This window comes from Oncorhynchus mykiss, chromosome 3 (genome assembly GCF_057628025.1).
Source record: "Oncorhynchus mykiss isolate SJ-2025 chromosome 3, ASM5762802v1, whole genome shotgun sequence".
Classification (NCBI taxonomy): domain Eukaryota; kingdom Metazoa; phylum Chordata; class Actinopteri; order Salmoniformes; family Salmonidae; genus Oncorhynchus; species Oncorhynchus mykiss.
The window spans coordinates 22164576-22178770 of NC_143024.1; the positions used below are offsets into that span (position 1 = coordinate 22164576).

Consider the following 14195-nt stretch of genomic DNA (forward strand, 5'->3'; position numbering starts at 1 on the left):
TGGAAATCTCTGAATTTTTGGTGGCCTTCCTGAGCCAGGATTCAGACACGGCAAGGACATCAGGGTTAGCAGAGTGTGCTAGAGCAGTGAGTAAGACAAACTTAGGGAGGAGGCTTCTGATGTTGACATGCATGAAACCAAGGCTTTTTCGATCACAGAAGTCAACAAATGAGGGTGCCTGGGGACATGCAGGGCCTGGGTTTACCTCCACATCACCCGCGGAACAGAGAAGGAGTAGTATGAGGGTGCGGCTGAAGGCTATCAAAACTGGTCGCCTAGGGCGTTGGGGACAGAGAATAAGAGGAGCAGGTTTCTGGGCATGGTAGAATATATTTAGGGCATAATGCGCAAACAGGGGTATGGTGGGGTGCGGGTACAGCGGAGGTAAGCCCAGGCACTGGGTGATGATGAGAGAGGTTGTATCTCTGGACATGCTGGTTGTAATGGGTGAGGTCACCGCATGTGTGGGGGGTGGGACAAAGGAGGTAACAGGGGTATAAAGAGTGGAACTAGGGGCTCCATTGTAAACTAAAACAATGATAACTAACCTGCACAACAGTATACAAGGCATATTGACATTTGAGAAAGACATACAGCGAGGCATACAGTAATCACAGGTGTTGAATTGGGAGAGCTAGCTAAAACAGTAGGTGAGACAACAGCTAATCAGCTAGCACAACAACAGCAGGTAGAATGGCGATTGATTAGGCAGAGAGGGTCGGATTAACTACACACAGAGCCTAAGTGCGGCTGGGGCCGACAGATAAAACATAAACAAGCAGAATGGATTACCGTGATTAATGGACAGTCCAGCATGCATCAGCTATGTAGCCAAGTGATCAGTGTCCAAGGGGCAGCGGTGGATGGGGCAGGGAAGCTGGACTGGCGAGTGTTATCCAGGTTAGAAAACTAACAATGACCAAATAGCTTGTAGCCAGTTAGCTGGTTAGCTTCTGGAGGTTCTTGAGTGTGTTCTAGAAATGTAAAGATAATAGCGGTTCCGTATCACATTGGGTGAGGCAGGTTACCGGAAGGTATAAACAAATTAAAAATCGAAAAGGGATAGAAAGTAAATATGGGTTCAGTGAGTGTTTGGGACGCGGCGATTCAGACGGTTAGCAGGCCTGTGCTAACAAGCTAACAGTTAGTAGACGGTGCTAAACACGGTAGCAGTTAGCGGACCGGGCTAAACAAGCTAGCAGTTAGCAGGCCGAATTTGCAAGCAAGGAGATAGCAAGGGCTAGAGAGTTAGCCTTTGGGGACGTCGCGATGGGGGGTATCTGTTTATTCCTCTTCATGCAGTGACATCGATGGACCGGTCGTGGGTCTGGATATTGTAGCCCAGGAGCTCAAAATGTTCCGTTTGCGATGGGAATCCGGGGATGAAAAATAAAATAAAATAATAAATAGGTCCGTTATGCTCTGGTTAGAGTCGCGTTGTTCGAACTGGCGAGAGCTTTCCGAGCTAAAGGTTAGCTGATGACCGGTTAGCTGAAGACCGCTAGCAATGTTTTGCTGAAGCTGGTAGTTCGTTGGCTAGCTTCAGTTGAGGGGTTCCAAGGTCCGAAGTAAATATAAATACTTTAGGAAAAATAGCTACGTTGGGTGAGGCGGGTTGCAGGAGAGTATTTAGAAGAAGTTGAGGTTCAGCAAAAAGTTTTAAAGATATGTGAAGAAAAAAAAAACGAAAACAAACGATATATACAAGGGACACAACACGACAATACGTCCTACTGCTACGCCATCTTGGATCCTATGGGAACATGAACTCGTTAATCTTTCCCAAGCAATTCTCTCTGTGTCACATGATGCTAGGCTAACCTCAAGGCTGTCAAATACCTCCACAATGAGAAGGTCGCGTCAGTCTTTTCTAAGTCTTTCTTAACAAAATTATAACAACTCTCTGATAAAATAAAATCCGAATGTCCCTTCAAAACTCAGTAGGTATGGGTTTTGTTCTATCTATTGTTCTATTGTTATATTATGTTCTATTATCGTCTTCTGTTATAATTCTTCTTCACCAACGGTCATGATGTAACGTCCATCCTTTTCTCAACGCCTCTCTCCCTCTTTTTTTCCCACAGGCCTCCCGTTGTTAAGCCACAGCTTAACAAGCGACCTTATTGGTCAAAACTTAAACTTAAAATTAAACCAACCTATTCACTTATACATTAAAGAAATATTTCTTCTAAAGAAATGCATTAACAACATTACAATTCGGGAGCAATTCAATCACCTTTTAAATCTAATACCAATTAATTATAACAAATTAACTTAATCCCAATACACAGAAACCTAAGTAAAGGAATGGAATTAAGAATATATAAATATATGAACGAGCAATGTCAGAGTAGCATAGACTAACATACAGTAGAATAGTATAGAATACAGTATATACACTACCGTTCAAAAGTTTGGGGTAACTTAGAACTGTCCTTGTTTTTGAAAGATTTCTTTTTTTTTTGTCCATTACAATAACATCAAATTGATCATAAATACAGTGAAGACATTGTTAATGTTGTAAATGACTCTTGTAGCTGAAAACAGCTGATTTTTTTATGTAATATCTACATAGGCGTACAGAGGCCCATTATCAGCAACCATCACTCCCGTGTTCCAATGGCACGTTGTGTTAGCTAATCCAGGTTTATCATTTTAATAGGCTAATTGATCATTAGAAAACCCTTTTGTAATTATGTTAGCACAGCTGAAAACTGTTGTTCTGATTAAAGAAGCAATAAAACTGGCCTTCTTTAGACTAGTTGAGTATCTGGAGCATCAGCATTTGTGGGTTCAATAACAGGCTCAAAATGGCCAGAAACAAAGACCATTCTTCTGAAACTCTTCAGTCTATTCTTGTTCTGAGAAATGAAGGCTATTCATTCGAGAAATTGCCAAGAAACTGAATATCTCGTACAACATTGTGTACTACTCCCTTCACAGAACAGCACAAACTGTCTCTAACCAGAATAGAAAGAGGAATGGGAGGCCCTGGTGCACAACTGAGCAAGGGGACAAATACATTAGAGTGTCTAGTCCTCAACTGGCAACTTCATTAAATACTACCCGCAATACACCAGTCTCAACGTCAACAGTGAAGAGGCGACTAGGGAATTCTGGACTTCTAGACAGAGTTGCAAAGAAAAAGCCATATCTCAGACTGGCCAATAAAAATAAAAGATTAAGATGGGAAAAAGAGCACAGACACTGGACAGAGGAACTCTGCCTAGAAAGCCAGCATCCCGGATTCCTACCATCATTACACCGGATCATTCCCCCAGATCAACGCAGCTAGCTAGCTGCAAACAAGTGGCTGCTGTTAGCTCTGTCCCAAAGCAGCACCATCTAACGTTGAGCTATCCTCGAGCTAGGCCCATATACCAGCTAATTCTAGGGATACATTACCTCCTTTGCCCTTTATTGTTGACACGGAGCCCCACCGATCCATCACGACTGGACTGCCGCCGTGATTGCCCGATGTGGTCTCAACAGGCTATTCTGTTACGATGTCGCCAAAGAACCATCTACTAACCCCCGCCCGCTAGCTTTTCTGAACACTGTGTCTCCTGCTCACCTAGCGTAGTAGTGACTACCAAACAGTACCCTGACTCACCTATTGCTGCTCTTTTGATCCTATGATCACTCGGCTACACAGCTGATGCCCCCTGGACTGTTTAAATAGCACGGTACCTAATTTTGTTTACTTGTCGGCCCCAGCCTCGAACTCAGGTCCTGTATGTACCTAACTGACCCGCTCTGCCCATTCATTGACTTCTGTAACCGTAAAAGCCTTGGTTTCATGCATGTTAGCATCAGAAGCCTCCTCCCTAAGTTTGTTTTATTCACTGCTTTAGCACACTCCACCATCCCTGATGTCCTAGCCGCGTCTGAATCCTGGCTTAGGAAGGCCACCAAAAATTCTGAAATTTCCATCCCCAACTATAACATTTTCAGCCAAGATAGAACTGCCATAGGGGGTGGAGTTGCAATCTACTGCAGAGATAGCCTGCAGAGTTCTGTCATGCTATCCAGGTCTGTGCCCAAACAGTTTGAGCTTCTACTTTTAAAATCCACCTTTACAGAAATAAGTCTCTCACTGCTTCCGCTTGTTCAGGACCACCCTCAACCCCCAGCTGTGCCATGGACACCATATGTGAATTAATTGCCCCCCATTTATCTTCTGAGTTTGTACTGTTAGGTGACTTAAACTGGGATATGCTTAACACCCTGGCCGTCTTACAATCTAAACTCGATGCCCTCAATCTCACACAAATTATCATGGAACCTACCAGGTACAACCCTAAATCCGTAAACACGGGCACCCTCATAGATATCATCCTGACAACCTGTCCTCTAAATACACCTCTGCTGTCTTCAACCAGGATCTCAGCGATCACTGCCTCATTGCCTGCGTCCATAATGGGTCCGCGGTCAAATGACCACCCCTCATTACTGTCAAACGCTCCCTAAAACACTTCAGCGAGCAGGCCTTTCTAATCGACCTGGCACGGGTATCCTGGAAGGATATTGACCTCATTCCGTCAGTAGAGGAGGCCTGGTTATTCTTTAAAAGTGCTTTCCTCACCATCTTAGATAAGTATGCCCATTCAAAATAAATTTAACTAAGAACAGATATAGCCCTTGGTTCACACCAGACCTGACTGCCCTTGACCAGCACAAAAACATCCTGTGGCGTACTGCATTAGCATCGAATAGCCCCCACGATATGCAACTTTTCAGGGAAGTTAGGAACCAATATACACAGGCAGTTAGGAAAGCAAAAGCTAGCTTTTTCAAACAGAAATTTTGCAGCTGCAAAACCTGGACCCGTACAAATCAGCTGAGCTTGACAATCTGGACCCTAATTCTGAAACTATCCGCCGCCATTGTCGCAACCCATATTACCAGCTTGTTCAACCTCTCTTTCATATCATCTGAGATCCCCAAGGATTAGAAAGCTGCCGCAGTCATCCGCCTCTTCAAAGGGGAAGACACCCTGGACCCAAGCTGTTACAGACCTATATCCATCCTGCCCTGCCTATCTAAGGTCTTCGAAAGCCAAGTCAACAAACAGGTCACTGACCATCTCGAATCCCACCGTACCTTTTCCGCTGTGCAATCTGGTTTCCGAGCCGGTCACGGGTGCACCTCAGCCACGCTCAAGGTACTAAACGATATCATAACCGCCATCGATAAAAGACAGTACTGTGCAGCCGTCTTCATCGACCTTGCCAAGGCTTTCGACTCTGTCAATCACCATATTCTTATCGGCAGACTCAGTAGCCTCGGTTTTTCTAATGACTGCCTTGCCTGGTTCACCAACTACTTTGCAGACAGAGTTCAGTGTCTCAAATCGGAGGGCATGCTGTCCGGTCCTCTGGCAGTCTCTATGGGGGTGCCACAGGGTTCAATTCTCGGGCCGACTCTTTTCTCTGTATATATCAATGATGTTGCTCTTGTTGCGGGCGATTCCCTGATCCACCTCTACGCAGATGACACCATTCTGTATACTTCCGGCCCGTCCTTGGACACTGTGCTATCTAACCTCCAAACGAGCTTGAATGCCATACAACACTCCTTCCGTGGCCTCCAACTGCTCTTAAACGCTAGTAAAACCAAATGCATGCTTTTCAACCGTTTTCTGCCTGCACCCGCACGCCCGACTAGCATCACCACCCTGGATGGTTCCGACCTAGAATATGTGGACATCTATAAGTACCTAGGTGTCTGGCTAGACTGTAAACTCTCCTTCCAGACTCATATCAAACATCTCCAATCTAAAATCAAATCTAGAGTCGGCTTTCTATTCCGCAACAAAGCCTCCTTCACTCACGCCGCCAAACTTACCCTAGTAAAACTGACTATCCTACCGATCCTCGACTTCGGCGATGTCATCTACAAAATAGCTTCCAATACTCTACTCAGCAAACTGGATGCAGTTTATCACAGTGCCATCCGTTTTGTTACTAAAGCACCTTATACCACCCACCACTGCGACCAGTATGCTCTAGTCGGCTGGCCCTCGCTACATATTCGTCGCCAGACCCACTGGCTCCAGGTCATCTACAAGTCCATGCTAGGTAAAGCTCCGCCTTATCTCAGTTCACTGGTCACGATGGCAACAATGGTAGCACGAGCTCCAGCAGGTGTATCTCACTGATCATCCCTAAAGCCAATACCTCATTTGGCCGCCTTTCGTTCCAGTTCTGTGCTGCCTGTGACTGGAACGAATTGCAAAAATCGCTGAAGTTGGAGACTTTTATCTCCCTCACCTACTTCAACCATCTGCTATCTGAGCAGCTAACCGATCGCTGCAGCTGTACATAGTCTATCGGTAAATAGCCCACCCAATTTTACCTACCTCATCCCCATACTGTTTATATTTATTTACTTTTCTGCTCTTTTGCACACCAATATCTCTACCTGTACATGACCATCTGATCATTTATCACTCCAGTGTTAATCTGCAAAATTGTAATTATTCGCCTACCTCCTCATGCCTTTTGCACACAATGTATATAGACTCTCTTTTTTTTCTACTGTGTTATTGACTTGTTAATTGTTTACTCCATATGTAACTCTCTGTTGTCTGTTCACACTGCTATGCTTTATCTTGGCCAGGTCGCAGTTGCAAATGAGAACTTGTTCTCAACTAGCCTACCTGGTTAAATAAAGGTGAAATAAAAAATAAAAGTATGTTCTCGTTGGCTGGCCCTTGCTTCATATTAGTCGCCAAACCCACTGGCTCCAGGTCATCTATAATTCTTTGCTAGGTAAAGCCCCACCTTATCTCAGCTCACTGGTCACCATAGCAGCACCCACCTGTAGCACGCGCTCCAGAAGGTATATTTCACTGGTCACCTCCAAAGCCAACAACCCCCTTTGGCCGCCTTTCCTTCCAGTTCTCTGCTGCCAATGATTGGAATGAATTGCAAAAATCACTGAAGCTGGAGACTTATATCTCCCCACTAACTTTAAGCATCAGCTGTAAGAGCAGCTTACTGATCATTGCACCTGTACATAGCCCATCTGTAAATAGCCCACCCAACTACCTCATCTCCATATTGTTATTTATTTTGTTGCTCCTTTGCACCCCAGTATCTCTAATTGCACATTCATCTTCTGCACATCTATCACGCCAGTGTTTAATTGCTAAATTGTTATTATTTCACCACTGTGGACTATTTATTGCCTTACCTCCCTAATCGTACTTCATTTGCACACACTCTATATAGACTTTTCTATTGTGTTATTGACTGTACGTTTGTTTATCCCATGTGTAACTCCGTGTTGTTTGTGTCGCACTGCTTTGCTTTATCTTGGCCAGGTCACAGTTGTAAATGAGAACTTGTTCTCAACTGGCCTACCTGGTTAAATAAAGTGTGTATATAGGCAGCAGCCTCTCTATGCTAGTGATGGCTGTTTAACAGTCTGATGGCCTTGAGATAGAAGCTGTTTTTCAGTCTCTTGGTCCCAGCTTTGATGCACCTGTACTGACCCCACCTTCTGGATGGTAGCGGGGTGAACAGGCAGTGGCTCGGGTGGTTGTTGTCCTTGATGATCTTTTTGGCCTTGTGACATCGGGTGCTGTAGGTGTCCTGGAGGGCAGGTAGTTTGCGCCCGGTGATGCGTTGTGCATAAGAACAACAGCTTTAGAGAGGGTTCACATTAAGTTAAAGAGAAGAGGTCTGAGCTGTGTCTATGCAGAGAGCTAGTACAGTACAGGCACTTTATCTATGAACACTGGATGTTTGTGGAGATTGTAATTTCTACCCTTCAAATGAATTTGTCATAAGGATACCACTTTATCCCTGAACTAAGGATGACCCCAGTGGTGAAGTAGGTAACAGGAGCTGATGGTCTAGATGTACAGTATACAGTGTTCCTCATGTTCCATTGTGTCAGCAGATCAGGAAGTTGAAATCACCTGAAAAGAACCCCTCTCATCTCACCCCATTCCTTCCATCACTGTATTTAATATATAACCTACCTTACATGCATCACCCACTAGCACTGTGCTCACCAACCATGTGTTGGAAACCTGATTCAACTAGATCCATCAAGTATTTGATAAGATGAATCAGGTATATTACAGCTGGCCCTACAAACTCACTGCAGACCCTGTTGCCCAACCCTGCACCAGCCCACCAGCCCAGCCCAGTGAAAATGACAGTAGCCATCACACCATCTTCACTCAGTCACTGCGGCACAAGCAGCGCATTTATAATACATTTAACTGCTCTGACATACAGGCTTTAGAAGGGGGAAGACAGGACAGGGCTGGATGGGACAGAATAGAACAGAATAGGACAGTAGTTGAAACTGAATGAATGGTGTTAGCTAGCTGCCGTATGTTTGTAGTCCTGTCACTACTCCTCTATAAGGCATGCAGGGTAAGTCCCATCCTTGGCCTGGTCATTGTGCAAAGCACATTTGTCCTCATCTCTAAGCTTCCTGATAACAAAGCAGTCAATTAGAGATAAGCCCCAGCCCTCACAGCATTGCTGCAGTGCTCCTCTCTGTCTGTCTGTCTGTCTGTCTGTCTGTCTGTCTGTCTGTCTGTCTGTCTGTCTGTCTCTGCTCTCTCGCTCTTCTCACTAACTCCCTCTGTCTCTGCCTCTCTCTCTGCTCTCTCTCACTCTTCTCACTAACTCCCTCTGTCTCTGCCTCTCTCTGCTCTCTCTCTTTACTCTCTCTCCCTCTGCTCTCTCTCTCTGCTCTCTCTTTACTCTTTCTCTGCTCTCTCTCTGCTCTCTCTCTTTACTCTCTCTCTGCTCTCTCGCTCTTCTCACTAACTCCCTCTGTCTCTGCCTCTCTCTCTGCTCTCTCTTTACTCTCTCTCTGCCCTCTCTCCCCCCTCTCTCTCTATCTCTCTCCCTCTCTCTTTACTCTCTCCCTCCCTCTCTCTCTCTGCTTTCTCTCTCTCTTTACTCTCTCCGCCCTCTTTCTCTCCCTCTCTCTCTGCTCTCGCTCTTCTCACTCTCCCCCTCTGTCGTCTCTCTGCCTCTCTCATACTCCCTCTGCCTCTGTCTGCTATCTCTCCCTTTACGCTCTCTCTTCCCTCCCCGCTATTTCTCTCGCTCGCTCTCTCTTTCTACCTCTCTTTTCCCCCCCCTCTTTCTCTCTCTCTCTCTCTCTCTCTTCTCTCTTTCTCTCTCTCCTCTCTTTCTCTCTCTTCTCTCTTTCTCTCTGTGGTGCAGTGGAGCCTTCAGTGCTTTGGTATGGCTTAGAGGTCAAGGTATCCTTGATGTCCTTAGAGTATTGAGTCAAGATGGATGCTCAGAAGCCATGCAGTGATGCAGTGAAGTGTAGGTGCAATGGAAACAGAGGACATATTGGCTCTAAAAGATTTAAGCCCGCGGGTGGATGTCACACCTTGCTGTGTTAGGGGCCGAAGGAGTGAGTGGATGGGGTATTATCTTATTCGGCAGTTTGAGAGGATCCCAGATTTGTATTTGTATTTATTTGTACCTTTATTTAACCAGGCAAAATACTAGTAGGTCAGTACAGTCTCTCCCTTAGCTTTTAGTCATAGGCCCCTAACATCACTTTGTGGGCTGCAAATATTCAATATTCAACTGAAACCAATGGAGAGCAAGAGTTTTATGTGCATGGCATTAGACAAGCCACCATTCAACAGCAGTGATATGAGTGTTGATGCTTTAGATTGAATGCTGTTGTGGTGCTGATTCAAATAGAGAACACTGATCTTTGGGGCAGTACTTAGAGGCAGCCTCTACTGCCCATGTAGGTCAGTGTCACCCTCCAGTACTTTTCTTACAGAGTTACCAGGTAAGTGAATGGAAGTGTGTGAAACTCAGGTCATTTTGGCTCTATCCAGCTGTTTCTCTATTTCAGGAGTAGTAGGTACAGCTGTAGAGTAGTTGCTCCCTAGATACTGGTTTTCCCACCTAATGGTTATGGTTAGCATTGGGAGAGAGGGTTAACTGATCCTAGATCTGCACCAATGGGGAACTACTTCCTGGTTTAGAGCCAAAATGGCATCTGTCAGGGGGTTTAGCTGACACCCTCCCCTGTGCCCCCCATCTCTTTCTTTACAGACAACAACCATGGAAATAAAAGAACTATGAGAAAGAGACAAGCTCACCCCACATCTGTCCTTCTCTCCCTCCTCCGTCTGTCTCATCATTCCATCACTCCAACTCTCTCACAATCCATCCATCAGCCAGCACCAGTCGTGTGCTGTCATCACCGTGCATCCGTCCGTCCATCTGTCTGTCTGCAATAGAGCCACAAGACCCCAGCGGGTAGCTATCTGTCTGCCTGTCTGCCTGTTTGGATGGCTCTCTGTGTTGGGGTGTGTGTGGGGGTGAGTTAGTGTGTTCATTCAGTTACTGCATGCTCTTATTCAGAAAGGACCACAGTGAAATTACTGTTTTTAAGTGAATATTGGTAGCTGTGGTTCACTCTAAATAAAACCTTTCTTATTAGAACTATACAGACATATATGCTGGTACCCTTTCTACATTAAATTTGTATTTTTCTACCCAGCACCTGATGACAAATCATGTATGTATGTGAGTGTGATACTAATGAGATACTGCATGACCTTAACGGGTCAAGGACATCTGATCTAGAATCAGTTCCTAACGGCAGAGATTGTGGATGTTTTGTGTTGAGGATGCGTACTGTTCTGTCCTCAGACCTACCTGGGAAGGGTGAACAATGACAGGACAGAACCTGAGGCACAACCAGTCTGCAGTCTCATGCCTTATTCTCTTCCTCTTTCTCTCTTGCTCTCTTTTTATAGGCTAATATAAACTGCTTTTTCTTTTTCTGATGAATCTCTGTGGAGTGGAGCTGATGCATGTGCTGGTGTATATAGTGTGTGCGCGCATGTGTGTGTGCATGTGTGTGTGTGTGAGATAGAGTATTCTGTTCTAACACCCACCCCCACCCCTCCCTCTCTCTCTCTCTCTCTCTTTCAGGGGTGAAGAGGGGAGTGTGTTCTCAGATCAACCACTTCCCTGAGGATGCTGACTTTGACCATGATGGGCCAGAGTATGTTCTACGTAAGTCAACGTCTGATGGACCTGAGGAGGTGGAGGTGGATGTGTTATTAGTCACATGAGCCGAGTACAACAGGTGTAGGCCTTACCGTGAAATGCTTACTTACAAGCCCTTAACCAACAATGCAGTTCAAGAAAGAGTTAAGAAAATATTTACCAAATAAACTAAAGTAAAAATTGATAAAAAGTAAGACAATAACATAACAATAACGAGGCTATATACAGGGGGTACCGGTACCGAGTCAGTGTGCGGGGGTACAGGTTAGAGGTGACTTGTACATGTAGGTTGGGGTGAAGTGACTATGCATAGATAATAAACAGCGAGTAGCAGCAGTGTAAAAACAAATGGGTGTCAATGTAAATAGTCTGGTGACCATTTGATAAATTGTTGTCTTATGGCTTGGGGGCTGAAGCTGATAAGGAGCCTTTTGGACCTAGACTTGGTGCTCCGGTACCGCTTTCCGTGCGGTAGCAGAGAGAATAGTCTATAATTTGGGTGGCTGGAGTCTGACTATTTTTTGTGGTCTAAAATGAAAATCATTTGAATCAGGTGTGTTGGGCAGGACTGGAACAAAACCCTGCACACACTGACGCCACCCCCAGGACGGGAGTTCCCCATAACTGATACACAGCCGTAACTCATCCACCACTGTAAACCACTTTTTACAGAAGCCTTAGACCACATAGAGTAGTTAGATCTCACTCCTGAAGACCGGGAGAAAATAAGCTGTGTTTGAATTAAACATGTTAGTGTTTGTATGAAGTTGAGGGATAATGTGCTGCCCTAGTTCACGGGTGTTCCTCCAGGCCACACCTGTGTGGGTGTTCCATGCCGCACTATGTGTGCCCGCCCCACAATGCAGCAGGAGAAGACTGTGTACTGTTCACTATGTAGCCTCGGCATTTGGCTGGCATTTACTTTGGCATTTCTGTCCTCTGGCCTATGTCCTAGATGAGAGTTGTGTGTGTGTGTGTGTGTATGTGTGTGTGTGTGTGTGTGTGTGTGTGTGTGTGTGTGTGTGTGTGTGTGTGTGTGTGTGTGTGTGTTCCATCCTGGGGGGTATCAGAGTTGATGCCTCTTGGGAATGAGCTGATACAATTAAACACTCACTAGCTTGGCCACATGGTAATTAATTTGCTCACAGCAGAATACAGCTGTTTATTTATCATCCTCTCCCTCTGATTCTATCTGCTACTTTGACCTTTTCTCTTTCCCCTCTTCTCTCTCTTTATCACCCACTTCCCCTCTCTCTCTTCTTCTTCTCTCTCTTCGTCTCTCTACTTCTCTCTCACTTCCTCTCTCTCTCTCTTCTTCTCTCTCTTCTTCTCTCTACTTCTCTCTCACTTCCCCTCCCTCTCTCTTTATCACCCACTTCCCCTCTCTCTCTCTTCTTCTCTCTCTTCTTCTCTCTACTTCTCTCTCACTTCCCCTCCCTCTCTCTTTATCACCCACTTCCCCTCTCTCTCTTCTTCTCTCTCACTTGTTCTCTCTCACTTCCCCTCGCTCTCCCCGTCACTGTCCCGTCACTGTTCTGTCCCTCTCTCTCTGTAGGTATGGTCAGGGCTTCCAACATCTTCCCTATCCTCAGTGCTATCCTGCTGTTGATGGGAGGGGTGTGTATCGGTCTCAGTCGCTTCTATAAGCACAAGAGGAACATCGTCCTGGGAGCAGGCATTCTCTTTGTGGCTGCAGGTGCACTAACTAACTCCTGTCAGACCTGTCTGTGTGTCTGTGTACAGTGCCTTGCGAAAGTATTCGGCCCCCTTGAACTTTGCGACCTTTTGCCACATTTCAGGCTTCAAACATAAAGATATAAAACTGTATTTTTTTGTGAAGAATCAACAACAAGTGGGACACAATCATGAAGTGGAACGACATTTATTGGATATTTCAAACTTTTTTAACAAATCAAAAACTGAAAAATTGGGCGTGCAAAATTATTCAGCCCCCTTAAGTTAATACTTTGTAGCGCCACCTTTTACTGCGATTACAGCTGTAAGTCGCTTGGGGTATGTCTCTATCAGTTTTGCACATCGAGAGACTGACATTTTTTCCCATTCCTCCTTGCAAAACAGCTCGAGCTCAGTGAGGTTGGATGGAGAGCATTTGTGAACAGCAGTTTTCAGTTCTTTCCACAGATTCTCGATTGGATTCAGGTCTGGACTTTGACTTGGCCATTCTAACACCTGGATATGTTTATTTTTGAACCATTCCATTGTAGATTTTGCTTTATGTTTTGGATCATCGTCTTGTTGGAAGACAAATCTCTGTCGCAGTCTCAGGTCTTTTGCAGACTCCATCAGGTTTTCTTCCAGAATGGTCCTGTATTTGGCTCCATCCATCTTCCCATCAATTTTAACCATCTTCACTGTCCCTGCTGAAGAAAAGCAGGCCCAAACCATGATGCTGCCACCACCATGTTTGACAGTGGGGATGGTGTGTTCAGCTGTGTTGCTTTTACGCCAAACATAACGTTTTGCATTGTTGCCAAAAAGTTCAATTTTGGTTTCATCTGACCAGAGCACCTTCTTCCACATGTTTGGTCCTATGGACAGAGTCTCCCACCTCAGCTGTAGATCTCTGCAGTTCATCCAGAGTGATCATGGGCCTCTTGGCTGCATCTCTGATCAGTCTTCTCCTTGTATGAGCTGAAAGTTTAGAGGGACGGCCAGGTCTTGGTAGATTTGCAGTGGTCTGATACTCCTTCCATTTCAATATTATCGCTTGCACAGTGCTCCTTGGGATGTTTAAAGCTTGGGAAATCTTTTTGTATCCAAATCCGGCTTTAAACTTCTTCACAACAGTATCTCGGACCTGCCTGGTGTGTTCCTTGTTCTTCATGATGCTCTCTGCGCTTTTAACGGACCTCTGAGACTATCACAGTGCAGGTGCATTTATACGGAGACTTGATTACACACAGGTGGATTGTATTTATCATCATTAGTCATTTAGGTCAACAATGGATCATTCAGAGATCCTCACTGAACTTCTGGAGAGAGTTTGCTGCACTGAAAGTAAAGGGGCTGAATAATTTTGCACGCCCAATTTTTCAGTTTTTGATTTGTTAAAAAAGTTTGAAATATCCAATAAATGTCGTTCCACTTCATGATTGTGTCCCACTTGTTGTTGATTCTTCACAAAAAAATACAGTTTTATATCTTTAT

General features: G+C 45.0%; 1 protein-coding gene across 1 annotated transcript in view; it reads left to right on the forward strand.

Annotated features, from left to right (window-relative positions):
• cacng8b (calcium voltage-gated channel auxiliary subunit gamma 8b) overlaps positions 1-14195 on the forward strand; it is a 64111-nt gene that overhangs the window by 46427 nt on the left and 3489 nt on the right. The window contains exons 4-5 of the mRNA XM_090224959.1: positions 10950-11033; positions 12583-12723. Of these exons, the coding sequence (XP_090081085.1) occupies positions 10950-11033; positions 12583-12723 (225 nt within the window). The remainder of the gene's footprint in view (positions 1-10949; positions 11034-12582; positions 12724-14195) is intronic.